The following is a 26,226-nucleotide window of genomic DNA, read 5'->3' as shown; positions in this document are numbered from 1 at the left end:
TTCCTGGCTCAAGCGGAGCCCTGGGCCTGCGGAACAAACATCCCCCACCCACCGAAAGCCCTGATGACCAGCCAAGTCTGGGCAGCCAACAGCAGACGGTGCCCCCGCCCCACCCCACTGCACAGGGTGTCTGCAAGGCCCTGACAAGTGCTGAGGTGGCTTAGTTTCCCCCGCCTGGTTCACCTGCCCAGGCAAGGACACAGGCCAAGCGGCCTGTTACGGCCTCTAAGCCTGGTGGCGTGTTGTGTTGTGAGCCCTCAGAAACCAGGTAACTCTGCCTTCCTGGGCTCCCTGTCCCTCCCTACACAGCCTGCAGGCACTGCCATTTCCATGGTGACAGCAGCCTGAACCTTGGGCTCCCCCAAGCCCGACTGACCAGCCTAACCAGCTCCCCCTGGGCACCTCTGGATTCATGCCAGCCAAGGCTAGAGCCGACAGGCAGGGCCTTTCAGCCACAGCCTACCCCTTGCTCAGGCTGGATTACAGCCCCTGGGCCCCACTCAGCACCCATTACTGTGTCCTCTAGGTCTGCCTGGTCCAGGAATGCTGGGGGCCCCACCACCCACCAATGACATTTGTAGGACGGCTCTAAGGATGGGCTGGCTGGGCACAGGAGTCTTCTAGGAGGAGGCCCCAAGGGTACCAGCCCAAAGGGTAGACGGGGCCATCCAAAGGGTGGCAGCGGGCTGGGGATATAGCTCAGCAGCACAAGCACAAGGTTCTGAGTTCAATTCCCAGTACCCAAAAAACAAAAGCAAAGGGTGGCAGCAAAGGAATGGGTCAGGGGAGGGGCCTTCCCACCCCCCAGCAACAGTCCCTGGGCTAAGGCTAGAGACTCCCTGGTGCTAAGGGGCTATTCTGGGCCTGCAGGAAGGGCCATGGGTCAGTGGACCCAGGGCAGTAAACTTGGCCTCCATCTCAAGCCATAGTGGGTAACAGGCTGGGCAGTGACAGAGCCAGATGGACTTCTAGTATGGGAAAGGGCTACATATAGGGGAAGTGGGCAGGGGCCTGGTGCCAGGCCAGAGGGCCAGGCACAAGGCAGGTCCCCATCCTGGCCCCCCTGGAGAGATGTGGTGCTCTGCTGCCCAGTCCTGCTCTACTGCAGGGAACCCAGCTTTCTGTCAGCAGTGGATGGAGAAGCCTAGGCTGGGCAGTATTGTGGGGTAGTTTTGACAGGACAGGTGGGGCTGTTAGGAGGTTCCCGGATAGCCTCCCAACTCTTTGGGGGCATGCTCACCTGCCCTCTTGGGAGGGCCTGCTCTGGGCTGCAGCAACAGTGAGGGTACAAAGCTGGAAAACCCATTCTTGGGGCTCTGCCCTCCCAGTCTGTGCCCAGGCCCCATTCCTAAGCTTAGACCAAGCAGCAAGCAGACAGGCAGCAGGAAATTGGCCCTGCAGTGAGCATCAAAGCCAGTACAGTGGAATGGGGGGCAGATATGGCATGGGGGACAGAAGCCAAGGTGGAAGTGGCACACCAGGCTCCTCAGGGCAAAGCTGAACCTGCCCTTGCCCACACCCAATGTCTCCAGAAAAGGCCAGCCTTGGGAGAAACTCACAGCTGAGGGGAAGGGTGCCAGGCTAGCCAGTCCAGAGCCTCTTCTCTTCCTCCAGACCCCCAAGTTGGAAGAGGCCTGAGAGGCTTTCTGGAGGACCAAGGGGCAGACGGCTGACCTGAAGACCCTAGGAGGATGGGTGGAGTGTGCACTGCAGCCTCATCCCCAACACCTGGGGCTGTCACCCTGTTGGACCCCATCACAGGATAGAAGAGGGAGGCGGGGCCCCCTTATCTCTGTCCCAGGGCAGGAACAGAAGTGGTTTCTATTTTAATTCGAAGTTTCCACAGCCTGGGGAGTGTGCTTGGGAGAGGGCAGAGCCCACTATCCCCTAGAAAGGGGCCAGGTAGGGGCAAAGCCTTGGGGGAGGGGTGCTCTAAGGCCCAGACTCCTCCCCCCACGCTGGTCCTGCCTGTACCTGTCACTGTGCCTGTGAGGGTGGGTACAGGGGACAAGCAAAAGGAGGGTTTCCTGGCAGGGCCTGGCTGTGAGCTCTCAGCAAGCCTGAGAAAGTTCCAGGTGCAGTTGCAGGGCCAGCCTTGTTTTGCTGCGGTCTTTTTTGTTTTGAGACAGAGTTTCACTATGCAGTCCAGGCTGGCCTCAAACTTACAGTAATCCTCCTGCCTCAGCGGCCTTCCTCCTCTCCCTGTGCACCACCATGCCTGGCTTCCTTTGCTGCAGTCTTGGCTCAGCTTACCTCCTCAGGGCCTGGTAGCTCCAGGGCAGAGCCAGCAGCCCAGTGTGCCCGCATGCCCCAGAGAGCCTGGCTCTGGGGCCACCATGTAGGAAGGTGTCCAAACCTGACAAGGCAGGCCCTGGAGTCCTCAAAGGTGCTGGGGACAGGGATAGCCTAAGGCCCAAAGGTGAGAACAAAAGACATAGAGAAGAGCTGGGTTTTTCCTTTTTATGAGATTTTTTTTCTTTGTTTTTGTTTAATATGAAAATTACTTGAAAAGACAAGGGGCCAACCCTGCCAGGCAGCCTGGCCACCGCCAGCTGCACCAATCCTAACATTCCAGGTGTAAGTTACAGAGCTCAAGTTCATCTACAAAAAAAGTAATAAAAATAAAATTTAAAATGGCACCTTCAACAAAACACAACAAAAACCTTGGGCCTGGCCCCAAGCAAGAGCCCCACAGCACGCAGGGCTGAGGCCATCCCTCCTCTCTGCTCCAGCCAAAAAGTAAACACAAAGCTAAAAAAACAACTCCTTGGCGTTCTTGGAATAAGTTAAAGCGTACTTCTTCTCCGATGTCCGCCGAAGGAGCGGTCTGCGAGGGAGGGCAGGAGGTGGGCACTACTGAAACGCAGGGCACAGGGTGCAGGGTGCAGGGTGGGTGGGCAGCGCTGGCAGGGGAGGAGGCCGCCCAGCCGTGCAGGCCTCACAGACACGGACATGGGGGCTGGCGGAGGGCCAGGCGAGCCAGGGGCAGGTGGCCACCTAATCCTCAATGACAATGGGCTCGTCGTTGACCGGCGCGGGTGGGGGTGGCCGCAGTGGCAGGGCCTGGCTCTGGCGCAGGGCGATGGGCTTATAGGGCCGGCGGGCGGCACGCTTGGTCTCCGAGGATGACAGAAGCTTGCGGATCTTCCTGTGAGCAGGAACAAGGGGGTGTGAGGGCTGGACGGAGACCATGTTCCCTGCTTACCCCTTCTTCTGCCCCAGAATGGCCCCCACCTGGTCTCCTCAGTGGCCATGTAAAACACGTCGTCTGGGGCATCGATCCAGTTCATCCGTCGCCGCTTGACTGGGGGCAGTGAGCCCCCCCGGATCAGGCGCACTTTGGTGGGGTATGACTTTCCATTGAGCAGCAGGTTACGGCTTGGTCCCTGGAGCACAGAAAGGGTGTGAGTAGGCCCCTGGCCCTCACATGGCAACCTACACCCCAGGAGCAGCACGCCAGGCAACCAGGTCCAGATCAACCCACTTGCCAATATGCAGCCAGCAGATCCAGCCCAGGAAAGGCAGGAGCTCTGTGAGGCCTGGCATAGCTTCTTGGGTCCCACCCAGCCTCCCAATGTTCCCAAGCATGGAGCAAGCTGCTGTGTCACCCAGTGCTGTTCCTCTTACCATGTGCCTGGTCTGTCCATGGTTTGCCAGACCTGGTGAGAAAAGGGCAGAGTTGAGGTCGAGACAGGGGCATGGCCTCCTGACAGCACAGATGGTCCTCTATGGACAAAGGACACAGCCCGACGAGGGGAACATGGGGGACGAGAGTGCTCAGCTCCCCTGCATTCCAGCCTAGCCAGGTAGCCATGAAGACAATGCTCAGGAGTTCCATGGCTCCGAGGTTTTGGGGCCAGCTCTGTGCTGGCCAGTAGAAGGCACAACAGCTCAGGCCTCAGGTAGGAAGCTCTGTGGGCCAAAGCAGGCTGTCCGCTGGCCCCCAGGGGAGCCAGGACAGATGAAGCTTGGCATTCACCGTAAGCAGGTGCCACAGGGCATAGCTGTAAATCCAGTAGCACACCTCAGGCCTCTCTCCAAGTACTCACACCCCAGAAGGCAGACCTGCCACAGACTGGGCCAGACTGGGGCCAGAGCCCCCAGGGACGTGCTGGCTGAGGGCTTGGGAGGGATGTCACTGGAGTGAGGCAGAGGTTAAGCCTGGGTACCTGGGTTCCCAGTCTTACCCTAGAGCCCCAACTGGGCCCACCCAGGGCCACTGTTGCCTCCAAGACCATCTCAGGGCAGGGGCCAGTGCTGGTCTCTGGAGGGCCCACCCCACAGGGCACAGGGCACAGGGCACAGGGCAGGCGCCTCACTCAGTGTGGGCCCTCCAGGTTCCCAAATGCTGAGGTCTTCCCATCAGGGGAGAAGCCTACCCGGGCCTCCCACTGGCCTCAATACAGGGTGCTCCCACTTCTTCCACTGTACACCACCTCCAACACAGGGTGTGCCCCACCCTCCTCCACCCTGCTACCCACAATACAGGGTACCCCACACACTAATATGTAGTGCTCCTCACCCTCCTCCACCAACACAGGGTTCTCCCTACTTCCACCATTACACCACCTCTAAAACGTGATGCTCCCCACCCTCATCCCACATACATCCTTCAACTCAGGGTGCTCCCCACCCTCCTCTACTGCACACCACCTCGGTTATATGGTGCTCTCCAGGGCCCACAAGGGACTGCCTCGCTGGCCTGGTCCTCCTGGCCAGCTGGCTCAGCTCCCTGGGGATGGGGACAGGTATAGGGCACAGGTGGGTGGTCTGAAGCTCCTGAGCAGGGACAGCCTGCTCATAGAGACTGCAGGGACCCCAGCCAGCCCTGTGACCAGGGAGGCCACCAGTGCCAGAGCTACTTACCCAGGTAAGTGCCTGCCAGGGGGACGCGGCAGAGGAAGAAGACACAGGCTAGTGTTAGTGAGCAGCATGCATGGTAGGCAGCCCAGGCAGGTGGGGACAGAGCAGCAGATGGTGTGGGGCACTAGTTAGTGCATTAAGGCCGCATGATGCAGGCGGCCAGCCCCTGCACTGAGCTCACACCTGCCCAGGCTGGACAGGGTCACCCATGCCAAGGCCCCTAGACCCCTGGCCTTCCTGCAGCAGCCCCCAGAAGGTGGGCCACTCAGGCTGGGGCCATCTCCACCCAGCCAGGCCAGGAACTCCACCCCTGAAAATGGATACTGCCTCCTGTTAGCTGCCTCTCTGACCTGGGAGCCACCCTACCCAGGCACAGGCCAGTGCAGTGCTCTACAAGGGTAGGCAGGGGCCACTTCCTAGGGTTGCTCACCACAGGACACACTTCAGGGACCATACAGTGGGACTAAAGTATGTAGGTTTTTAAAAATTCAACAAGAATAAATGGACCTTTAACTTGTTTTTGAACAGCTTTTTACAAAACAAAGAAGACTAGCTACTAAGAACTTGCTTGTGTGTCTGTAATATCTGAGGGTTTGGGGATACCCTCCCTGACTTCCTACTGTGATGGGCGGCCAGCAGGAGAGGGGTATGGGTCCAGGTTGAAGCCTGATTTCACCCTGCTACCAGAGCCCCTGGCTTACCCACAAGGATATCTGCAGGGCTTCCAAAGGCAGCATCCAAGGATAGATATGGCTCGCTCGGCCACAGTGCTGGCCTGAAGCCAGGAGAAGCCTAGGTAGGACCACTCTGCTGACCCTGGTGCTACAGGGGCCACAGAAACCCTGGTCCTGGGCATCCATGGGTCTCAAACAGCATCCCCATTCCCCCATGCTACAATACCACACTCAACCTACACTTCCTCCCAGAGAGGGCAGGGATCCTGCAGCTCCCACTCCAGCAGTGCAATGCTAAGGCCAGTACTCAGAGGGAAGGCACCAAACCATGCGCCCACCCAGCTACCCCATGGCCTCTGCAGACACCCTCACTCATCCCTGCTATCCTGACTGGCAGGGTGTGCAAAGGGGTTGCAGGCACGAGCGAGGCTGAGGCATGCGGGCAGTCACAGCACGATGGTTGCAGGGACACCAGGGCCATGCACGCAAGGACAGTCCACTAACAGGACATGGGTCAGGAGACACTGAGGGCCAGAGTCCCAGACTCATGGGCATTCTGCTAAACGCAAGTGGAGCTCACGGGGGTGTGTGACCACACTAAGCCTGTGTGGACTGCCCCTGGACACGCCCCAAGCCGCCCGTCACACGAGCAGACAGCACACACAGGCATCGCGACGGGGCTCAGCCACAGCACCCACCAGTGGCCGCCCAGGCCTTACCCCTACTGGGCATCAAGAGGCGCTTCTTCATGTTGCCTGGCAGCGCCAAGGGCCGGGAGAAAGAGGAGAGAAAACATGGTCAATAGGAGCCAGACAAGACCAGGCTGCGTGAGCTGAGGGCCGGGAGGCCGTGGGCCAGAAGACCCTGCCCAGCCTCTGTTCAAGGGTGGGCGCCCACCAGACTCACCGTCCACACCATTGTGCTGCTCATAGCTCCGCTTGCCCAGAATGGTGGGGGAGCCATTGTTGATGACAGGGGCTGACTTGGCGGGGGTCAGGCTGCTAAGCACACCAGATGTGCTCTTCACGGGGTCAGGCTTTGGGGGGCGGGGATGGGTCTCTGAGGAAATAGCAAGGGAGGGGCATCATCCAGCAGGTCCAGAGACAGTAGCCCACCCAGCCCACAAGGCCCATCCTGACCACAGTGGCCAGGCCAGGCTGATAGGACACTCATTATGCAGAGCCCAGACCCTGAGGCTGCGTTTCGGAATGCCCACTATAGGAGGAGCACTAGGCCCACCTCCATAGGGCGGCAACCTGGCAGGGCTGGCCTCCTGCCTGGCCAGCCTACTGGGGAAGGGCGAGTGGTACAAGGATCCAGATGTGGCTGGAAGCACAGTAGGCCCATCAGCCAGCTGTATATCCAGACCACCAGTGCTGAGGCACAGGCTGGCTGCTGGCCAGATGTCAAACAGACTGCCTCACAGAACAGGGGTGAGGCTGGTCCTGGGGCCCAGGACCATTGTGGACAGGGGCTGATGCCAAAGCCACTTGTGTCCACGAGAAGTACACTTAGCTCATGGCTCTGGCATGTCTTTCCTGGACTGTCACCTCCACTCAGCCCAGCACCACGGAAAGACTCCTGCCCTGGCAATCTGGCCCAACACCCAGAGCACACCACTTCTGGCTGGGGTATGAGTATCCTCGTGAGGGCCTCAGGGGCTCCCTTGTGGGCAGCAGGAGCCCATCGCTGCCATACCCAGGAGCGGTGGCCAGGGTAGGGCTCAGGGGCAGTGTAGGCCCTAGTGAATCTGCCTGAGCCTGCAGGCCCCTGCTTACCAAGATACCGGAGCACGGCTTCCAGGGGCTTCCGCACCACCTGCTTCAGCACCAGTGGGCTCTGGGAAGCTTCGGGCAGCCGGGCAGTGCCTGCAGGGGACCAGAGGATAAAGGGCTGGCCTCTGGAGCCAGGGCTACACCTGCACCGACTTGGCCCCAAGGGGACGGGGTGCACTGGGTCTCAGCCACTCTCAGCACCATGGGCTGTGCCGCCCTGCCCTCCCCACACCTGACACTCACACTCGGCCTTGATGGCCGCACTGTTGATAGGCATGTAGGGATGGCGGGCGGCATGCCACGGGCGCAGGATCTCGCGGCACAGGCGCCGGGCGATCCGCGTCAGCTTGGTGGTATGCAGGTAGAAGGCCTGCCGTGTCTTCATGGCAAACTTGGGGCTCCCACTGCTCCGGGCGGGGATGCCGTGAGGACTCTGCGGAACGGGGCGCACCGCCCAGACACAGCGCCATGACTGGGGGCCGAGGACTTGAGGCCGGCACTCGGGGCGGGAGGGTGTGCCTCACTTACCATGTTACTGCGGTTTGGTCCCGGCCTCTCTCCATCTAACCGGGTTGGCATTTTCAAGCCACCATATTTCTTCCAATATGTCCAACAAGATGCGCAGAGGCGACACTGCATGTTAGGGGGACCCCAAGAATACCACTGGTAAGACTGTGTGGCTACGGACAACAAAGTTGGAAATAGACGGATTCTTAAGCAGAACCAACGGTGCAGAGAGCATTCCACAGTGTCCCCCCCGCCCACTGCCATGACCCCCCACCCCAGCCCAGGGCAGGAGCAGGGTCCCCCACACCCACCCAAGGGAGCCCCCTCCCAGAGAGACCCACCAAACCACACCCCGCACAGCCGCAGCCCCATCATAGGCGGGCCCTCCAGGTCAGGACCTCTAGGAACCATAGGAACAGCAGTGGTGTCCCCATGGCCCTGCTGCTCGGGGGCAGGTGCTGGCCAGGCACTTACTGTAACAGCTCTCGCAGGCCCGGCCAGCCCCAGGGCTCTGGCCTGGCGCCCCGGTGCCATTCACCACACTGGCTTTAACGTTGTTGACGCTGATCTGATTTGGGTTTGGCTTGTTGCTGAAAGGTGGGGGTAGGGTGGGTCAAGGCAGCCTGGCAGAGCCCTGTGTCCACATCCCTGCATCCCAGGCCCTGCCCTGCACATCTGTAAGAGTGGCTGCCATGAACCAGGGCTTTTTCTCCATGCCCCAGCATGCCAAGCTCCAAGCCCAGCTTGAACGCTGGGCCACAGACTAGGATCCTGAACCACTCTCCCCAACCAACTGGCAGGGCTGAAGAACCACAGCAAGGCCCCTGGGCACCATGACACCTTCCATGGCCTCCCCAGACTCCCAGCCAGGGTGACACAGCAGCCCCAGTCTGCTCGTGTACCCAATGGATCCCCAGGGTGTCCCCACAATCTACCCTTGCCAGCCCAGGACACAGGGGTAGGACTTACTAGTTGGGAATATAAACTTGCTTTAACTTGCTCTCTGCTTCAGCTGCTTTCAAGCGTTTCTTAAAACAAAACACAGGGTAAGAGAGGTCAGCAGGCTGGCTGCAACACACCTCAGCACTGGGAAGGGACCACTACTATCTCTAGCACTGCCTCCTTCTGGAAGACTTTTGCGAATAGTTATCCTAAAATTTGCACAAAATCCAAGACAAAGAACCACCCCAGGGCCCCAGTTATAAGGACTCTGGAGGGCTCTGCCTTTGGCCTCACCTGCTGGACATATCTGTCGGTGGTCTTCCACATGTAGTAGTACTCGATGATGCTAGTAAGCGACTTCCACGGGAGCTGGGAAAGAAAGACATGTCATGAGGGCCAGGGATGGGCTGCTGCCTAGGAGGCTATAGAGGGTGGCAGGGACAAGCACTGCTGGGGTGCTGTGGCTGGGCCCCTATCAACTGGGGACATGATAGTGGGGGGTGGGGCGGTCCTTCAAGCTGAGTGCTGAACACAGAGATCTCAGATCCAGGGAAGTGCCTCAGCTTGACCAGCCCCCAACTCGAGCTGGAATCTGACCACCACCGGGAAGCAGCAGTGTGGAACCTTGAGGGGTGACAGGGTCTAGGGCACTGCCATGGTGAAGGGTCAGAGATGACACGCACTCAAGCTATGCGATTGCTGCCTGCTCTGCCTGAGGTCATAGGAGGACAAGAGTCCTTGCCAGATGTGGCTCTGGATCTTGGGACTTCAGCCTCCAGAAGCCAGGGTCCCAAGCTTCTGTTCATTTTATCACCCAGTCTGAGAGGTCTTGTTATACCAGCCAGGGAGACAACGGGAGAAAAGCTGGACCGAGGCCAGCAGGGTCCCTTCCGTATCAGCCACATCTCGGCGCTGCCAGGTGTCCAGGCTTGATTTCCTCACACCTCTTCTCTGTGGCTTCCTTCCACCGCCTTCATCCTTCCTGGAATTCTTCAGCTTCACTGCTTTGGATGCCAGCTTTTCTTCTTTCTGCGCACAGCAGGGTCAGGAACTGTGTCCCCTGTGTGACCTGGATCACAGCCGTGGCTGTTCTGGGTCTTTCCTGCTGTCTTCTCACCAAGGCATTCCTGACTCCAACATGGAGCTCTTGTTTAGAACATCGCCTGTGCTGAGGACTCAAGGGTGCACGTGCGTGTGCAAGTGCAGTGCTGGGGCAGAGTCCAGGTGCTCACATGCTCAGCAAGCACTCTACCAGAGCTGCAGATCCGACTGTGGGCTTCTTACTTTCAATCCAGCACTGCAGACAGAAACTCTCGCCCATGACGCTGTTTCTGTGGTATTCAGTGACTATGCCACGATGCTCTATGAACAGATGCACAAGTAGGTTCCATGGCAGCCATTATCCAGGGAGCAATCTCGTTAATGTAGAATTCAGTTCCTGTATTCAGCTACCAGGCCCGACAGCAAGGACATCAGAAGTGGTGCCCTTGTAGGCAGCCCTACATTCCTTTTTTTCATTTTGTTTTTTTCCAGTACCAGGAATCGAACTCACGACCTCATGCTTGCCAGGCAGGCATTGTGCTGCTAAATCCCCAGCCTCTTTTTTGTCTTTTTGAGACACAGTCTTGCTATGCAGTTTAGGCTGGCCTTGAGCTCATTTTGTAGCCCAGGCTGGTCTCAAACTCACATGATCCTCCTGCCTCAGCCTCCCAAGTGCTGGGATTACAGGCGTGCACCACCACATCCGGCAGCCCTACATTCCTGAGTGGCAGCTGGCACACCTGGGTTCCTGAGGCCAAGTATTCTCCACCTCACAGCGTGCAGCATTCCCCTCAATTTTTTTTCCCCTTTAAATTTTGCACCAATCATAGCTTGCCCAGCTCCATCACAAATCTAATAGATGCAATTTATTTCTACCCCTTGCCTTCTTGCTTTTTTTCTGAGAAAGTTTTGCTCCTGTATTTTTTAGCCAGGTTATGTGTCTTTCTGCCTGGCAAAGGCCACTGACTCTGTGGGCTGGGTAGGGAGCAGTTAGTATCCTCCTCCAGCAGCCCTCTCCCTGCTGGCCGCCACTGTAGCCAAGGCTCTCCCTGCCTCACCTGGGCAACAAGGCCCCTCAGGCTACCTGGAGTCACACTCAGGCCCATGCTGCACCCTGATTGCCCTCCTGGCACTCTGCATCCTCACCTCTGTCATCCTGGCTTGGGCTTGCTACTATTTCCTGCCACTCTGAATGGGACAGCGGAGGTCTCACTATGTCCTGGGCCCTGATGGCCTGGCCTCCTCAGAATGGGTAGGTAGGCTGGCCTGAACACCCAGAGATATGTTCTTCCTCTGAGGTGGCCTAGTGGGCTTTGCCACAGTGGTGGGGTTGTTCTTTCAGATGGATTCAAGTGTATTTACTCCTTCGGGGCACTTGGGGTGGGTGTGCTCCCGGAGGACACAGGTCATCCCACTGAAGAACTGCAAGACTCGCAGGGTGGACACGAGAGATGAGTAAGAACAATGTAAAACAAGTTCCAGGTGGAAGCACTGTTAAGTCCCCATTAAGTCCCCAAGTCCCCTGTGTGCCCTGACTGAGCACACAGGGGACCCAGTCCTTATCAGGTGCTGTCACTGCCAGCCAGGGACTGGGAGGGGGGGTAGGATAGGGTGCCAGGCCACAGCTGTAAGGGGCACACAAAGCTTCCCATAGGGTGTCCCCTACAGCCCACAAAAACATGGGGCCCAGCGGATTACCCTATGTCCCTGCCTGTGGTACTTACAAAATCTTGCTGAATGTCTGTGAAATCCTTCCCGTATTTTTCCAGGGCTTCCTCAAAAAGGTTGGCCTCAGATGCTGACCACTCCTCCATCTCATCCCTGCAGAGCACCGGCCCACCCTGTGGCACAAGGGCTGCAATGGCCTTGGAGATGTCATAGATGTTCTTGTGCAGCGTGTCCATGGCGTGGAACTGCAGCAAGACAGCAGGGTCACTTGGGCCCATCTTGTCCCCAACACCCTCCCCACAAACTGGCAGAGCTCAGCAAGGGCAGGGAGGTGGCAGGAGCCCACGCACCAGGGTGATGTCTCGGGAGGCTGCTGCAGCGCTCATGTGCAGGCTGGGCTGTCGCACGGAGCTGCTGCAATCCAGGGCCCGTGCAAAGGTACCCACAGAGCTGGAGAGAAGAAGACAGACTGACCACCAGAGCAGATGGGCCGGTGCCCAACCAGGCAGGTCAGGGGCCTGCAGGGCTCCACTCCCAGAAGCCTGGGAAACTGTGAGGGCAGCTTGGTCAGTGCAGTAGCATAGGAGTCCACATAGTACATGCGTCCAGGGGCAGAAAGCTGGGGGAACGCTCTACCCACGAGGTTGGAACAGTGTCTACTTTAGGAGCTGTCTTAGCTTAGGGATCAGGATGACAAGTCACCCACAGTACAGGCAGGTGGCCTTTCTACCCAGGCCCTGCCAAAATTTCCTAACTATAGCTGCCAGCCCAGGCCCAAGCCCTTTCCTTCCTTTCTGCATCTCCCATTGTCTCCCTAGCAAGCCAGGAGGTGGCAGCCTGACCCTGGGAGGAGCACACAGCCAGGACACAGCCCAGCCCAGCCCCCAAAGCCACGCCGTGTGCCCTGGTCATCCAGCATCCATCCCCCAGAGAAGGGTCAAAACCAGTGGTGCCTTGGCCATCAGAGGGCCAGGAGCTGGGGCACAGCTTCCTGCCCAAACATGAGAACCAAGACCCCATGTCCCCAGCACCCATATGGGGCTCCAGGCCAAGCCCCCTGCTGTCTGCCCTGGCCAGGCAGCACTCACCGGGCCACCACGAGGAACTGGTCAATCTGCTTGTCTACAAGCGGGTTGTGGGCCTCCCACACCTTGGTCTCCAGTTTGGACTGGTCACGGCCATCCTCCTCCCCTACATAGAATAAGTGTGGTACGGTGAGGCTGGAGAAGGCTGCTGGGAGGACCCCAGAAGGCCATTCTGAGCCAGCCTGTCTATTACCCAGGACCCACATGGTTCCTTGATCCCAGGAGGTGGAGATGCAAAGACAGCTGTGTGACCATGGGGGCTGGGCCTGCACACATGTGCCCTTCACTGGGGCTGGGCTCCTCCCGCTCACAGGTGCAGCAGTGGAGGGCCAGTGGACTCTGATAGCTGCTCCAAAAGGGGCAGAGAAACACTCACTTTTAAGTTTTCATCAAGCTTTTTATTTTGAGAAACCACAGATAACCATGCAGCTGTGAGAAATAACAGATCCTGTGTGCTTTCAACTAATATCCTCAGTGCAAATGTCCTGCCAAAACCACTGGGGACTGTGAGGACACCGATGACGATGTGACCAAGACACAGCCCTGCATCCCCAGAATCACCACACTAACTGCATGGGAGAGACCCTAGGGGCACTCACGTCCTGAGCCAGCCAGGCCCAACTCTGGGGAGGACCTGGCAAAAATCCCACAATCGGCCTTTGTCCAACTCTCCTGAGTACTGCATCTATAATTTAGCAGGGTATCAAGCTTCACGTTCTGCAGAAGATCCAATCAGTTCCCTCTTGGCCCTTAGCATCAATGCGCCTTGTGACCAAGGACGGCCAGCGCACAGGGCCCCTTGAGGTGCTCAGGTCGGGGCACTGGGCAATCTCTTGGGCTGAAGCTGAGCTGGGTGTCTCCAAGAAAACATCTGATCCTTGCCCAGGAGCAGTTTCTCCTGGGCCTTCACTCAAGGGCTGGGCAGCCTCAATACTTTATCCAGTCAGTAGTCAATGAACAGGTCATGGAAGAGAAGCCCAAGGCTCAGATGCGTGCACCAGAGGCTGGAGGATTAAATGCTCAAATCTGAAGTTGTTGCCCTTCAACTCATAGCCCTGTTTCCAGGCTGTGCAGGATGGACCCAGCAGAACTTTCCAGGGCTGTGGGTAGGTCTCTTTCCTGATGCAGACTAATCTGAGACCACTCTGCTACAGTCAGGACACGCTGAGGAAGCTGAGGTCCATCTCCTGGCATCCCAGGTTCTCAGGCTAAAATGTTGTACACCATGCTCCAAGATAGCCACCAGGCCCCAAGCTATCTTCTCATGGTCCCTTTAGAATTTCAAATACACTGAAAGCAAGTAGGCAATTTCATATCACTTAAAAAGGACATCAAGCCAGGAATAGTGGTGCAAACCTGGAATCCCAGCACTCTGGAAGGTTGAGGCAGAAGCATCATAAATTCCAGCCCAGCCTGGGCAATTTAGTAAGACCCTGTCTCAAGATAGAAAATAATCTAACAGCAGAGCTGGAGATGTATCTCAGTGCGAAGAACTCAAGTTCACTCCCCAGTATTGCAAAAACAAAATAAAACAAAACAAACCAACTGGCGAGGCCACCTTGCAGCAGAGGCCTGCCACAAGCAGGAGGTGGCAAAACTGTGGAGGCAAAGGAAAAGGCGCTGGGGTTCGCATGTGGTCCCACCCCCACAAGGTAGCAGGGCGCGGTATGCCTTGCTCTCCACCTCCCACTGTCCCTGACCCCACTGAGCACAGGGAACCAGGGTAGCTATCTGGCACATTCAGTTCCAGGGGACACAGGCTCCCGGCAAAGACACTGACCCTCAAGATCTTCCCATCTCTAGTCCTCAGCCTGCAGGGTGCAAGCAGGCTGCAGGATGTAGGTGTGGTGCTGCAGCCTGCAAGGCCATTGGACCAGCCCCACTCAGAGAGGATACACCATGAGGATGCTCCAGAGTACTTGCCTGCCCCCTATAGCTGCCTCTCGGGCTCAGCACCTCACTTGGATACCCCCCCAGACGTAACAAAGACAAAGATCCACAGAAGCCAACAAGAAAGGGGTAGGCACACACAGTGAGGTCAGGAACATGTTCGTTAGCAGTGTGGGACACACACCTGGCACACACAGGGCCCTGAGTTCGATCCCTAGCACACACAAACAAATGAAAATCTAACACCCCAGGGAGAGTAGGTACTACAGCCACAGGATCAGGAAGCCACACAAAAAAAGAAAAAGAGCTAATAAACATTTCAAAAGAGTACTCAGAGACAAATCTTTTTTTTTTTTTCTTCCCTTTTTGGTCTTCTTGAAACAGGGTCTCATTCTGCAGTTCAGGCTGGCCTTGAACTCACTCACTTTGTAGCCCAGGTTGACCTCAAAGTCACAAATCCCCCTGCCTCAGCCTCCCAAGTGCTGGAATTACAGGTGTGGGTCACCACGCCTCACCTTAGGGATAAATCTAACAGCAGAAAACACTAGATGACTAAGTTGAGAAAAAGTAGAAAAGTGTGCCCTTAACAATGGAAGAATTGGGGTAGCATGCCATGGTCTACCTTATAGTCCAACACCTGCTACCTGGACATCCAGAAAGGGGACACAAGAAAGCCCTAACCCTTGCGTCTTCCACCTAAGGAACAGCAAGGGGTCTCCACAAAGGACAGAGCAGACACTGGCAACCTCCCAGGAGACCCCTGGGGACCAGCCCTGTCAGCCATAAGGACCCAGAGACCCAGGACCCTGGCTAGCAATGACCCTCTGACCCTCAGGACCCCAAAAAAGAGCTGTTATGACCTCCACTCTTCACATGCAGGGCAGACCCAAGGGATGTGGCTGGCAGGGTAGGCTGGCTCACCCTCAGCAAGCCCCAGGGAGGTGGAGGAGGAAGAAGTGGGCACCTAGCCACCAAAGCCTAGAAAGTACAGGGAGGCCTAAAGCCAGGCTGCTCAAGGGCAGAGACCAGCATCCCACACCAAGAAGGTGCAGAACTGAGGCTAGTACCAAGGCCCAGAGGGGTGGTCACTGCAGCCAAAGAGGTATGTCCACAGTGCAGAACAGGTGGATGTCCCACACAGCCTGGACTTTAGGAAGAGGGACATATGTGGAATGTGAGGCCTGAAGGTAGCTGGAGCATGAGGACAGCCAGGCTGGAGCTAGCACAGCCCGTTATTACTTGGGAGGGGACCACACACTGGCTGAGGCTCTGCTGCTTGGAAGCAACCCTAATCTTGGCCCAAGAGCCAGACTTCATGTACTGGTGCATCCAGGGGCGGTAGCCTCCCCGGGGGACTTCGCCATCCAGGGCCAAGATGCCCACGGGTGCTCTACCTGGACAACCTTCAGATGGTGCAGGACACCCGCAAGCTACATCCTGATTCAGATGCACACCCCAAGGGGGTCTTCGTCTCCCAGAACCTGGAGCCTCATGGCACTGCTGAGCACTTGCACGGGTCACTCAAGCCCTGCCAGCACCACCAGGAGATGAAAGACAGGTCTCCAGCAAAGAAGGAAGGGGTGGGGTGTGCACCCACTCCTGTGGGAGTAAAGGATCTGAGAGGGGCAGTGACAGCTACTGCCTTCCCAACCTCCTGGCAGGCCTCAAATACACAAAAAGCCAGTGGATTCTCGAAAAATAAATTTTTCAGGGGGAAAAAACAGTCTAAGAGTCATAAAAGCTATCAAAAGGAAACAAACAAAATCACAGGTGCCTCAAGCACCTTTGCCCCACCCCTTGCAGAGCTTCCCGCCTGGTGGGTGTCCCAGCCTCCTCCCTACAACGGCATCACCAAGCAGACCCACTGTGGCCTCAGCCCACACCCTACCTTCCTTCAACAGGTCAGTGATATCGGCCTGGTACCGGTTTCCCACTCGAATCTCCCCTTTATCAGCCAAGAGGGTCTTTTGCTGGGGGTCGTAGACTAGAGAATAGAAGAAGAAATCCTGAAAAACACCACACACAAGACAGATGTCAGATACGCCCTCAGCCCTGGGACCTGGGGCAGATGAGGTTACTACAGCAGCAGAAGAAACACAGTGTGAACAGGAGGGCACAAGAGGATGCCACCAACGATGCCCATCTGCTCAGAGCTCAGAGGGACCCAACAGGAGCCCAGTGAGAGGTGCCATGGTCAGCTAGGGGCAGTCAGGCCACAGCCACTACCTTTCTGTCACAGTAATGATTTGAAGATTTAATTTATACACCAAACTGGGTGTGGTGGTGCACGCCTGTAATCCCAGCACTTGGGAGGCTGAGGCAGGAGGATCATTGCGAGTTTGAGACCAGCTTGGGCTACAAAGTGAGCTCAAGACCAGTTTGAACTGCATAGCAAGACCCGGTCTCAAGAAGAAGAAAAAAAAAAAATTATACACCAGTGTGTAAGAGTTACAAATTCCCCAAGGCTCCTGGGAACACACCCAGAAGACAGGCTGCAGCATGGAGAGGCAGTGTTCTCAATGCAGCTTCTCACAGAGGGCTCAAGGTCTGCAGTCACCTCCAACCTCAGCCCTAGATCACTCTGGGCTGAAACTTACAGCAATAGCCTTTTCTCACACTTCCACATCCTGCCCTTTACCCTCAAGGTCACGTTACTTGGAAAGGAACAGCTCAGTCTTACAGATCAAACCCTGGACTGTGCCCAGCCCTACTGTGGCGCCACAGCTTCGCCTGGACCCTGTGCTTCTGTCCTGACACTCTTGACTCCTGGTTATTTTCCAAGCCCTACTCTGCTCCTGGCCTCCATTTTTAAACCAAATGACTCTTCCCTTGTGGCTGTATTTGGATGTTCCTACGGCTCGCCACATACATCCCAGGCACAAGAGCTGGGCTGTGGGGACACAGCTGGCCAGAGGCCTGCCCCAGCTCCTCTCCACTCATGTGATCAAGCAAGCCCGCTTCTACAGTGCCTCCTCTGCTGGCTTCTGCTTATCCAAGTTCTGTGACTGCCTACCCAGCCTGTCTATGGTGAATGTGTAAGGGCCATCACAGGCCTGGGAAGAGCCACCTGGGAGGTCTTTTGGTGTTCTTACCCCAAGCCCTGAGATCTCACTAGCAAGGCTGTCTCAGGCACATGGAGGGTCCACGTGTCCAGTGGACAGAACCAGCAGGGCAGCCTGGCTTTGCTCATGGCTTAGAACCTACATGTCCTGACAGGGAGTGGAAACAGGCACCAAAGGACCCTCGGGCCTCAGGGTCAAGGCAGCAGCACCCAGGATGGCCACCATGCTTATCACCACATCACTGTGACACCACCAGCCCACTGCTCACACACATCCTCAGAACCTTTTCTCACTGTCACGCCATGTGGCTTTACCAGGGCTTCTTCCCAAGTACCCCTTGCTTGGGGGGACCTTCCCAAGGCCCTGGGCTCCTGGGCAGCTGAGCAGCCCTTGGGGGCATCAACCCCAGGACCCCTGCACACTGGTGCTCCAAGCCACTCTGGCTCTTGATCTGAGGGCCCAGGGACTGCCATGGTGTCTTCATGTCCCTTGGGCCTCTAGGCTCTTTGGGGCAGGAAGGGCTAGGGCCAAACTCTCAGTGGCACCCCCACTGGCAAACTCAGTCACCTCAGGGGCTCCACATAGGAAGAACCAGGACCTGAGCAGGTGCAGGGCCAAGCCTGGGGCCCACTTGGGGACGGGCTTTGAGCAGGTCACAATACCACAGCCCAGGAGACATCCATGCCTTACACCCAGGTATCCCTCATACCACATGCATCCCCAGCAGAACTGACAGAGCCCCTGCCAGTCACTCAGCCCCAGGAAACCTGACCTTCTCACCAGGCTCACACAGCTTCCTGGGCATCAGGTTGTCATAGGTTGGGTGTGGCATCTGGGAGTTACGACTCCACAATGTAGAGTTCCGACAAAAGAATCACCTGCCCCAGGCCAGGCATGGTGACACATGTCTGGAATCCCAGTACTCAAGAGGCTGAGGCAGGAGATTCATCGAGTTCGAAGCCAGCACAGGCTACACAGTGAGTTCAAAACTAGCCTGAACTACATTGTGAGACCCTGTCTCAGAAACACTAAACAAAACAAAACAAAACAAAACACCTGCCCCAAACACCAACAGTGGCCAAGGCCAGGCCAGCCACCCTGTAGATTATCTTGGGCCAGGACCAGGCATGGCCTACACAGGGTTCTGTCCATTCTGTGTGACACCCACCATGCCCTTGTAAAAGCCCAGCTGGGAGATGCCTGGGAGGCCAGGTGCCCCACCCCTGGAGTCCTGGGCGGGAGAGCCTCACCACGGGGTCATCTGGGAAGCAGTGGGCCCCAGGACACCTGGAGGTACCCACTGGGTTGTTCCCCTTGCTTCTCTGATGCTGGTCCCAGGGCACTGTGGGACCCAGGCCTGAAGAGAACATGCTCAACATGGGCTGGGCCTCACCTCACGTTCCAGGTAGGACTTCAGTGACTCAGTCTCGTTGAGCAGGGTGACGCTGCACTTGCCCCTGGAAGAGAAGGACACACAGGTGGAGGGGAAATAAGCAGGGAGGCCTGGGGGAGGCGGCGCGGGAGTTACCTGATGTGAGTGGCAGGGAGTGACTCCAGCTGCCGGGACAGGAAGAGCTCCCGGTGCCGCAGCTGGTGCTTCAGCTTCTCAGGTAGGTCCACCATCTCTGGGTTCTCCACCTCCTCCTCCACCTCTCCTGAAGGACAAAGTATCCGTCAGCGGGGCCTGCAGACACCAGCTGACACCTGCCCCAGGTCAGCTGCACAAGCTCAGGCCCAGGGGAGCTGCTCCTCCCTGCCTAGCACATCCCTGCTCAAAGGCCCCTACAGATCCAGGCCCCAGGCATCAGGAAAGGAAGGGGAGAAAGGTGTGGTATCCAGGGCCTGCCGTGGAAGAAGCAAGCCAGAGAAAGGAAGGAATGGGAGGAATTACCATGGGAGGAGAGCCGAGTAGGCGCTAGCAGGACAGCCCCAGGCCAGGCCATACTTACGGCCAACTGCAGGCCAACATGGGGAAGGCCCCTCCTCGGCCGGGCTGGCAGGGGACGCTGGGACGGGCATGCAAGCGGCCCGTCGGGCTATGTCCCTCAGCACGCCGCCCGCCCCCAGCCCCAGGACACAGATACCAGGACGCCCTCCTTGTAGAGGTCGGCTCTTACCTTCCTCGCCGGTGTCCGCCCCCGGTCCGGCTTTATAGCAGACTGACAGGGCTACATAACAGATAGACAGCACCGGATGGCAGGTTAGCGCCAGCGCCGGCTGCTTACTCCCTGCCCAGGGCCCGGACCGAGGAGACACGGGGGCCACAGGCCTCCCGGTGGGGACAAAGACCACCCGGCTGAAGACCACCCAGGCCTTGGCATCCCATCCAGCCGACCTCGGCTGCCCACCCCCACTCTCTGCCCCCAAGCCAGACTGCTCCACCCCATTCCACAAGTCATGAGCCAGCCCCTCCTCTAAGGAAAAGGACAGGAGAAGGTGGAGGGTCCTAGGAGAGGCCTGCCCAGACTGGGGGAAGGACAGACCAGCATCAGGGATCAATACCCCAAGGCACCAGCCACCATCAGGACCCAGTCTATACTAGGGCCTTGGCCAGCACCTCCAGCAACTTCGCAGCTACTCCCACTCTGTATCAAAGAAAAATGCTCAATAGTGCACATTTGTAATTCCAGCTACTCAGGAGGCTAAGGCAGGAAGATTGCAAGTTCAAGATTCACTTAGGGAACTCAGAAAGCCTATCTCAAGAACAACCAACCTCCTCTCAAACACTCTTTGGCTTGTCTCGGCCCGCAAACTAGGGTGGGTGATGGGCTCTGCACTGTGGCTCATGCCTGCCAAGTGCTGGCCACCAGGGGGATCCACCTGGCCACTGTCACCCAAACCCTACACCCACTGGGCAGGCCAGACCTGTAGCTCTCTGCTGTCCCCATATGGTGGCTATAAGAAGTCCTGGTACACTTAGGCCAAGCTCAGAGGCCAGGTGGAGGTGTGGGTCTGTTCCAGGCAGCCCAGCTGGCTCCCAATACCCTAGGGAGTATGGCCACTGAGCTGCCCATCTCCTTGCCAAGGAGCAACCGGGAAAACTGCCATCCACCACCCCACAAGGACAGCAACCTTTGCTCAAACTGGCCTACGATGGGCAGCATGCTGAGGGGCAGAGTTATCCTCAAGGACAGCATCAGCTTCAGGTCCTCTGAGACCAACTACTGGCTCCACCTGAGGCTCACAGTGGTCTTGAGATGCCCCCACTTCTCCAGGTCTGGGAACAGGGCTGCCTGCAGGGTAAGGCCCTATCAGAGACAGCTTACAGCTTGCAGCCCCCCAACCAGAGCCTGGAAGTGCTTGGGCAGGGGCTGGGACTTGCTCAGGAGCTTGCCAAGGAGGGGCTGTACCACAGGGCTGGGGAATGGCTCTAGACTCCAGCCTGAGGCCTGTCTGTTCGACAGGACTTAAAGAGCAGGGACCCATGGAGAGGGCTGGAGGCCTCCCTGGCTGACCAGGGCCTCCCCTGGGCTGACTGCAGGCACTCAGAGTGAACGGAAGCGGGGTGGGGAGGAACCCTTTGAACAGGCAGTGGGAACACAGAGGGCGGGAGTGCCCTGGAGGTCTCCCACACAGCTTTCCCGGGGAAACCCAGCCCAGCACTTGTGCCTGCCCCCGCTCCCTGTCTTTCATGATGACTGCACCTGCTAGGGCCTACACCACCAGTGAGGTCCTGGCCAGCCCACTCTGGCAAGTGGTCCCTAGAGGTCACTGCCCCCACAGTGGCCGACTCTGTGGCTTATGCAGCCAGATCCCAGGCTTCCCTGGCACCTGGAGGCTGTAAGGCATGGGAGAGGGCATGGGCTAGGGCCAGAGGTCAAGGGAAGTTCACATCCATACCCATGAATCTCTGAGCTTACAGCCCCACAAGGGGGTGCTGAACACACCTCCCACAAAGCCTCCTGAGCCACACATCAGGGAGTCACCCAAGGCCCCTCGGCAGGGTGGCAGGAACATCATTCTGTAGCCATGCCTACCCTGCTGATGTCCATGGCCCCTCACACAGAAGACCAGGAACCCCCATCCCCAACCCTGCTCAGAGCCAGGGAAGGTGGCTCCCTGCTGACCACACATTACAGGAGACCCTGGCCCCTCTAGGAGCTGGGACTGGGAGGCTACAGGTGGGTCTTGCCCCCTCCCACTGGTTTGCAACAAAAACAGACTAGGGGATAGCTCTCCTGGTGAACAGTCCTGGCCACCTGTCACAGCCGGGTTTCTCGCCCAGTGAGAGATGTCACTGCACACTGATCACAGCCTCACAGCCACAGGCTCAGGCAGATCCCACCCCAGTTGACTGGTCAGGTGTGTGTGCAGCTGGAACCTCCCCCACCGGCTTCTCTTGGAGCCCGACGATAAAGGGGACTGCCTGTCACCAGGAGCACCAGCCGGGGACCAGGACCTAATAAATCTGCTCTTAGGTTGTGACTTCCAGGTATACAGAGCATCATCAGTTTATGGGCAACTGCTTCAGGCTAAGAAGCCCGACACCAACAGCAAACAGGGTAAAGATGAGGCTCCACACCTCCAGCTAGTGTTTATCAGATTTAGTCCTGAGTTCTAAAGACAAGGGAAGAAGGATTTGTCTTCTGAACACCATTCAGAATGCCTACATAACTTCTCAGGAAGACGAAGACAAGCAGAGTATCTACAGAAGCAGGCAGCTGCCACAGCCTGGTCTGGGCCAGCGCCTCTCACTCGCAGCACCAACACCCCAGGCTGGTCCACACAAAGTAGGTATGGGATGCTGTGAGAACAGTAAGGAGCACTGTTTATTCCAGCCCCAGGAGGCTGCTGACAGGATGCACATTGGCGTGGGACGCAGAGGCCCTCTCCAGAGCCTAGCTGCAGAGCAGAGCAAGGTCAGGCAGCTGAAGTGGCCAGGTCCCAGAGGAAAAGGCCAGCATGGCTAGGCCAGGCAGCTGGCATACCAGCCCTCCCCCCAGGAAGGTCACGGAGGTAGGCTGAGACTCACTTGCGTGCTTGTCTGCCAGGGCGATGAGGGTACTCGAGATGTCCCGCCTGCGGTAGAAGCACACCACCTTGGCCTCCACGTTCCCGTTGGCCGTCTATAACAGCAAGAAGGGGCATCTGAGCAAAAGCTACCTTGAACAGCCACCCAGATGGGACCAGATCTCCCGAGGGCCATGAGTGCACCCAAATCTATCCCTTGTGACTCCAGTAACAGGCATACCAGCGAAGGGGCAAGACCCCAGCACCTAGGGCCATGGGGCAGGGTAAGACAGGGCCTGGGGAAGCCCCACCTTGGACTCTTCTGAGGTCAGGGGAGCCAAAGGGACTGAGGACAGAGATGCACACTGGATCTACACCGATACCTCATACCTCCCCTCATCCTAGTGAGCCTCCTGCCAATACCAAAGAAAAGGCCCCGTGCTGGGGAGGACCTTGTGGCTCTGGGGCCCAGCACTTCAGCTGTACACCATATACTGAAGGTACCATGCAGGAGCTGGGGTGCCCACCCAGACGGTAGCCTTGAGCGGGTAATGGGCCTGAGCCTGCCAAGTTCCCCACCCAGAATTAGCTGCAGGGTTAGCCGAGCCCTGCTGTGCCTTGCTGAGCTCCCTAGCAGGGCAAGTGGCAGGGCACCAAAGGCAGAGTGTACCCACTCAGGAAAGCTTTGTCTGCAGTACTGAAGGTTGAGCTGAGGAGTGCTCCCAACTGAGCTATACCTTCCAGCACTTTTTTTTTAACTTTTTGAGATAGTGCCTTGCTAAGTAGCCTAGGCTGGCCTTGAATTTGTGATTCTCCTGTCTCAGCTTCCTGGGTAACTGAAATTACAGGCATATACCACAACCATGACCCACTGGGAACCACCTTCTTTTTTTTTTCTTTTTGAGACAGGGTCTCGCTATACAGTTCAGGCTGGTCTTGAACTCAGTTTGTAGGCCAGGCTGGCCTTGAATTCACAATGATCCTCTTGTCTCAGCTTCCTGAGTGCTGGGATTACAGGTGTGCATCACCACGCTCTGGCAAGGAACCATATTTTTATAACAGAAGTTCATGTAAAATGCTAAGTAATGCAAGAATTACAATTCTAATTGCTAGGGCTGGGCATGGTGGCACCTGCCTGTAATCCCAGCTCTCAGGAGGCTGAGGCAGGAGGATCACTGAGAGTTCAAGACCAGCCTGGGCTACAAAGTGAGCTCAAGGCCAGCCTGAACTGCATCGTGAGACTCTGTCTCAAAAAGACAAAAACAAAAACAAAAAACAATTCTAACTGCTATGGAAGTGACCAGTGTATATCACTTATAACACTGAACAAAACACTTTTAAGAAAATTCCCAAGTCACAGAGCATAGTGTTTGTGTGTCACGGGCCTCTGTCTCCTTGCCTCCCTTGTCTATTGAGCCACACATTCACATCAGGGTGTCCTCATACCTGTGGCATTTGCAGCTATAGTCCAGTGCCCCCTATATATTCCACTGGGCACCCACAGTTAGCTGGCTCCATGCCTCTCTGACAGGCCACACCAGTGTGCAGTTGAGAAGCATGTGTTTTCAAATTCAGAGACGACCAAAGCAACACATGCGAGGTCTGAAATGTCAGCACACTCAAGACTTCCACTGACGCACAGCAAGCAGCCTGTGTCCTGGGGCAGCCACGTAGGTAGGTGAGCGCTGCTGCTGCAGACCAGGAATCCGCCCTTACCCATACCATACCCACCCAACACTGCCCTGCCGCCAAATACACATTTGGATTCAACCAATCTCCATCTTTGTATTCTAATTATGTACGACTACATACGAATGGCTGAGCCAATCCCATGACATTCTGCCTTGTGCAACTGTTTCCCAACTTCATCATCGTGAGGCTATCATTTGCCTCATTCTCTACATGACTACCAGAGCTCTTCTACCTCCCTCAGCAGCACAGTCCTTGAACAAATGTCCAGTCTCTTAGAAATCCCCTCAGCACCACACTCACGCATGTCCTGGCTGGAAGACTCTGACTTCCTTCCTGGTCAGCTGCCTTACTCAGAGAGTACAGTATCCCCAGGAGACCTCTCCTATGGTGGCCATCTAGCTAGGGGCAGGGTCCACATGGCTCCCCTTGCCTCAGCTACTCGCCTGCAGAACCGCGGTGTAGAGGGCACTCTGCAGCTGCTTCCCAGCCTGGTGCACATGGGACCTTCTATTCCTGGGAAGCACTGCGGCCCTGTGTCCTGAAATTTCAATGGTGCCTCAAAGGAGCCTGGTTTCCATCCCAGATGCCTTGTCCCTTCTCAGGTCACTCTGGCAGAGCTCTTGTCTCTGTCGCTCCTAGGCAGTGGGTGCTGGGCCCTGGGCCAAGCCCGCCCTCTCACAGTCTATGTCACCACAGCAGTGACTCCTTCCTGTGCTGCTTCCCTCAGCATGGCTCTGTTCTGCCTTTAGCTGTTTGCATGCATACTGTGATCTGTTTTCTCAAGTTCTTCCCAGACATCTCACCCTCTTGCCCATGGGGCGCTCTGTTAGAGTAGAAAGCTGGGTGCATTCCATTCCTCCAGGGCCACAGAGGGAAGCCAGCACCCTGATGGGGCATCAATACCAGAGAGGGTGTTCTGGTTCCCAGGAGACACTCAACACCTTTTAGGCCCCCAGTGTAAGAGCCTGCATCCACTGCTCCAGCCAGGGCTCCAATGATCCATGTGGTTCTCCAGCCTGTCGTGAGCTCAGGCTGAAACCTGTCACCACAACGGTTCCTCACCCTCCCTTCCAGGGAAGGGCCGGAGTTTCTCCACCTCCCAGCCTGTGTGGCACCAGTCTGCCCTGCACCATGGCAAACCTACTGGGCTGCTGGGGGTCTGGCCAGGAACTCCACGCCCCAGCAGTAGGGCAGAAGCTGGGGATCTCAGAGCACTCATCTATACACAGCCGCCTGACCACTTCCCGTGTTCCTAATGGAGGCTCCACAGACCCCTGGGGAGCATCTGAAGACTGAAGGGAGGGGCACCAGCTCTGTGTGCAGCTCCTGCGCAGGCGGCAGGAAGCAGAGAAAGCCGGCTTCCTCACATCCCAAGTGTGTGAATGCTGAGGTGTGTGAAGGAGGGCAAGTTGGACCAGCATATGGGGTCGGCCTCCAGTTCTACTGACTTGATCTGCCACTGTGATCTGGGTCCCTGTCAGGCCTTGGGTCCCAGCAGCCCCCAGAGAGACCTACATATAGGATACCCTAGCCACCACCCTGCCACCATTTTGGGCCAAGTTACTCTGACCTGCCTGTGGCACTCCCCTCTACATTCCCGGTGGTAACAGATCTATACCCAGGCCTTCAGCCAGTACAGCCTTGGCAGCTGGCCCTGAGGAGCCAGAGGCCCCCTTCCTGGGCCACACTCGGCATGGTGCCTACCTGGGGCCACTTCCCACCCATATTATCTAACCCAAAGAACCCCAAGTCACCACTATCCCCTGGTGCAGACTGGGCTGCTGTGCTCATGGGGCTCAGGTCACCCCAAGGTCACCCCAGGCCAGCAGGAGGGGTGGAGCTTCTGGGAGAGGGTAGTTGGGGATGCAGGGTCCCTGACCTGCCCAGCACCATAGCCGTCAGCCTGTTGAGAAAGCAAGCCAGCCGGGCATGGTGGTGTACCCCTGTAATCAATCGCAGCACTCGGGAAGCTGAGGCAGGAGGATTGTTGTGAGTTCGAGACCGGCCTGGGCTAAAAAGTGAGCTCAAGGCCAGCCTAAACTGTATAGCAAGACCCTGTCTCAAAAAGACTAAAAAA

The 26,226-nt window shown here is 57.1% G+C and overlaps 1 protein-coding gene across 10 annotated transcripts in view; it reads right to left on the bottom strand.

Annotated features, from left to right (window-relative positions):
• Nucleotides 1–2,446: 2,446 nt before the first annotated feature.
• Mta1 (metastasis associated 1) overlaps nucleotides 2,447–26,226 on the bottom strand; it is a 40,623-nt gene continuing 16,843 nt past the window's right edge. For 4 of the 10 annotated variants that reach the window (XM_013507868.1, XM_013507869.1, XM_013507862.1 and 1 more), the window contains exons 3-22: nucleotides 22,480–22,573; nucleotides 19,625–19,675; nucleotides 19,036–19,162; nucleotides 18,901–18,964; nucleotides 16,334–16,451; nucleotides 12,559–12,661; nucleotides 11,821–11,920; nucleotides 11,527–11,715; nucleotides 9,056–9,130; nucleotides 8,789–8,847; nucleotides 8,294–8,409; nucleotides 7,841–7,992; nucleotides 7,556–7,745; nucleotides 7,316–7,405; nucleotides 6,444–6,596; nucleotides 6,257–6,292; nucleotides 4,867–4,878; nucleotides 3,628–3,659; nucleotides 3,235–3,386; nucleotides 2,447–3,148 (exon numbers count right to left, since the gene is read on the bottom strand). In XM_013507868.1, the coding sequence (XP_013363322.1) occupies nucleotides 2,998–3,148; nucleotides 3,235–3,386; nucleotides 3,628–3,659; nucleotides 4,867–4,878; nucleotides 6,257–6,292; nucleotides 6,444–6,596; nucleotides 7,316–7,405; nucleotides 7,556–7,745; nucleotides 7,841–7,992; nucleotides 8,294–8,409; nucleotides 8,789–8,847; nucleotides 9,056–9,130; nucleotides 11,527–11,715; nucleotides 11,821–11,920; nucleotides 12,559–12,661; nucleotides 16,334–16,451; nucleotides 18,901–18,964; nucleotides 19,036–19,162; nucleotides 19,625–19,675; nucleotides 22,480–22,573 (2,064 nt within the window). In that variant the 3' untranslated portion in view covers nucleotides 2,447–2,997. Of the gene's footprint in view, nucleotides 3,149–3,234; nucleotides 3,387–3,627; nucleotides 3,660–4,866; nucleotides 4,879–6,256; nucleotides 6,293–6,443; nucleotides 6,597–7,315; nucleotides 7,406–7,555; nucleotides 7,746–7,840; nucleotides 7,993–8,293; nucleotides 8,410–8,788; nucleotides 8,848–9,055; nucleotides 9,131–11,526; nucleotides 11,716–11,820; nucleotides 11,921–12,558; nucleotides 12,662–16,333; nucleotides 16,452–18,900; nucleotides 18,965–19,035; nucleotides 19,163–19,624; nucleotides 19,676–22,479; nucleotides 22,574–26,226 lie in introns of those variants that run through there. The other 6 variants (XM_013507863.1, XM_013507865.1, XM_013507864.1 and 3 more) reach the window with 6 other exon arrangements.

This window comes from Chinchilla lanigera, unplaced genomic scaffold (assembly GCF_000276665.1).
Source record: "Chinchilla lanigera isolate Chin_1 unplaced genomic scaffold, ChiLan1.0 scaffold00137, whole genome shotgun sequence".
NCBI lineage: Eukaryota > Metazoa > Chordata > Mammalia > Rodentia > Chinchillidae > Chinchilla > Chinchilla lanigera.
Note: the sequence above shows the minus strand (reverse complement) of the source record. Positions and strands in the feature narration are given on the sequence as shown.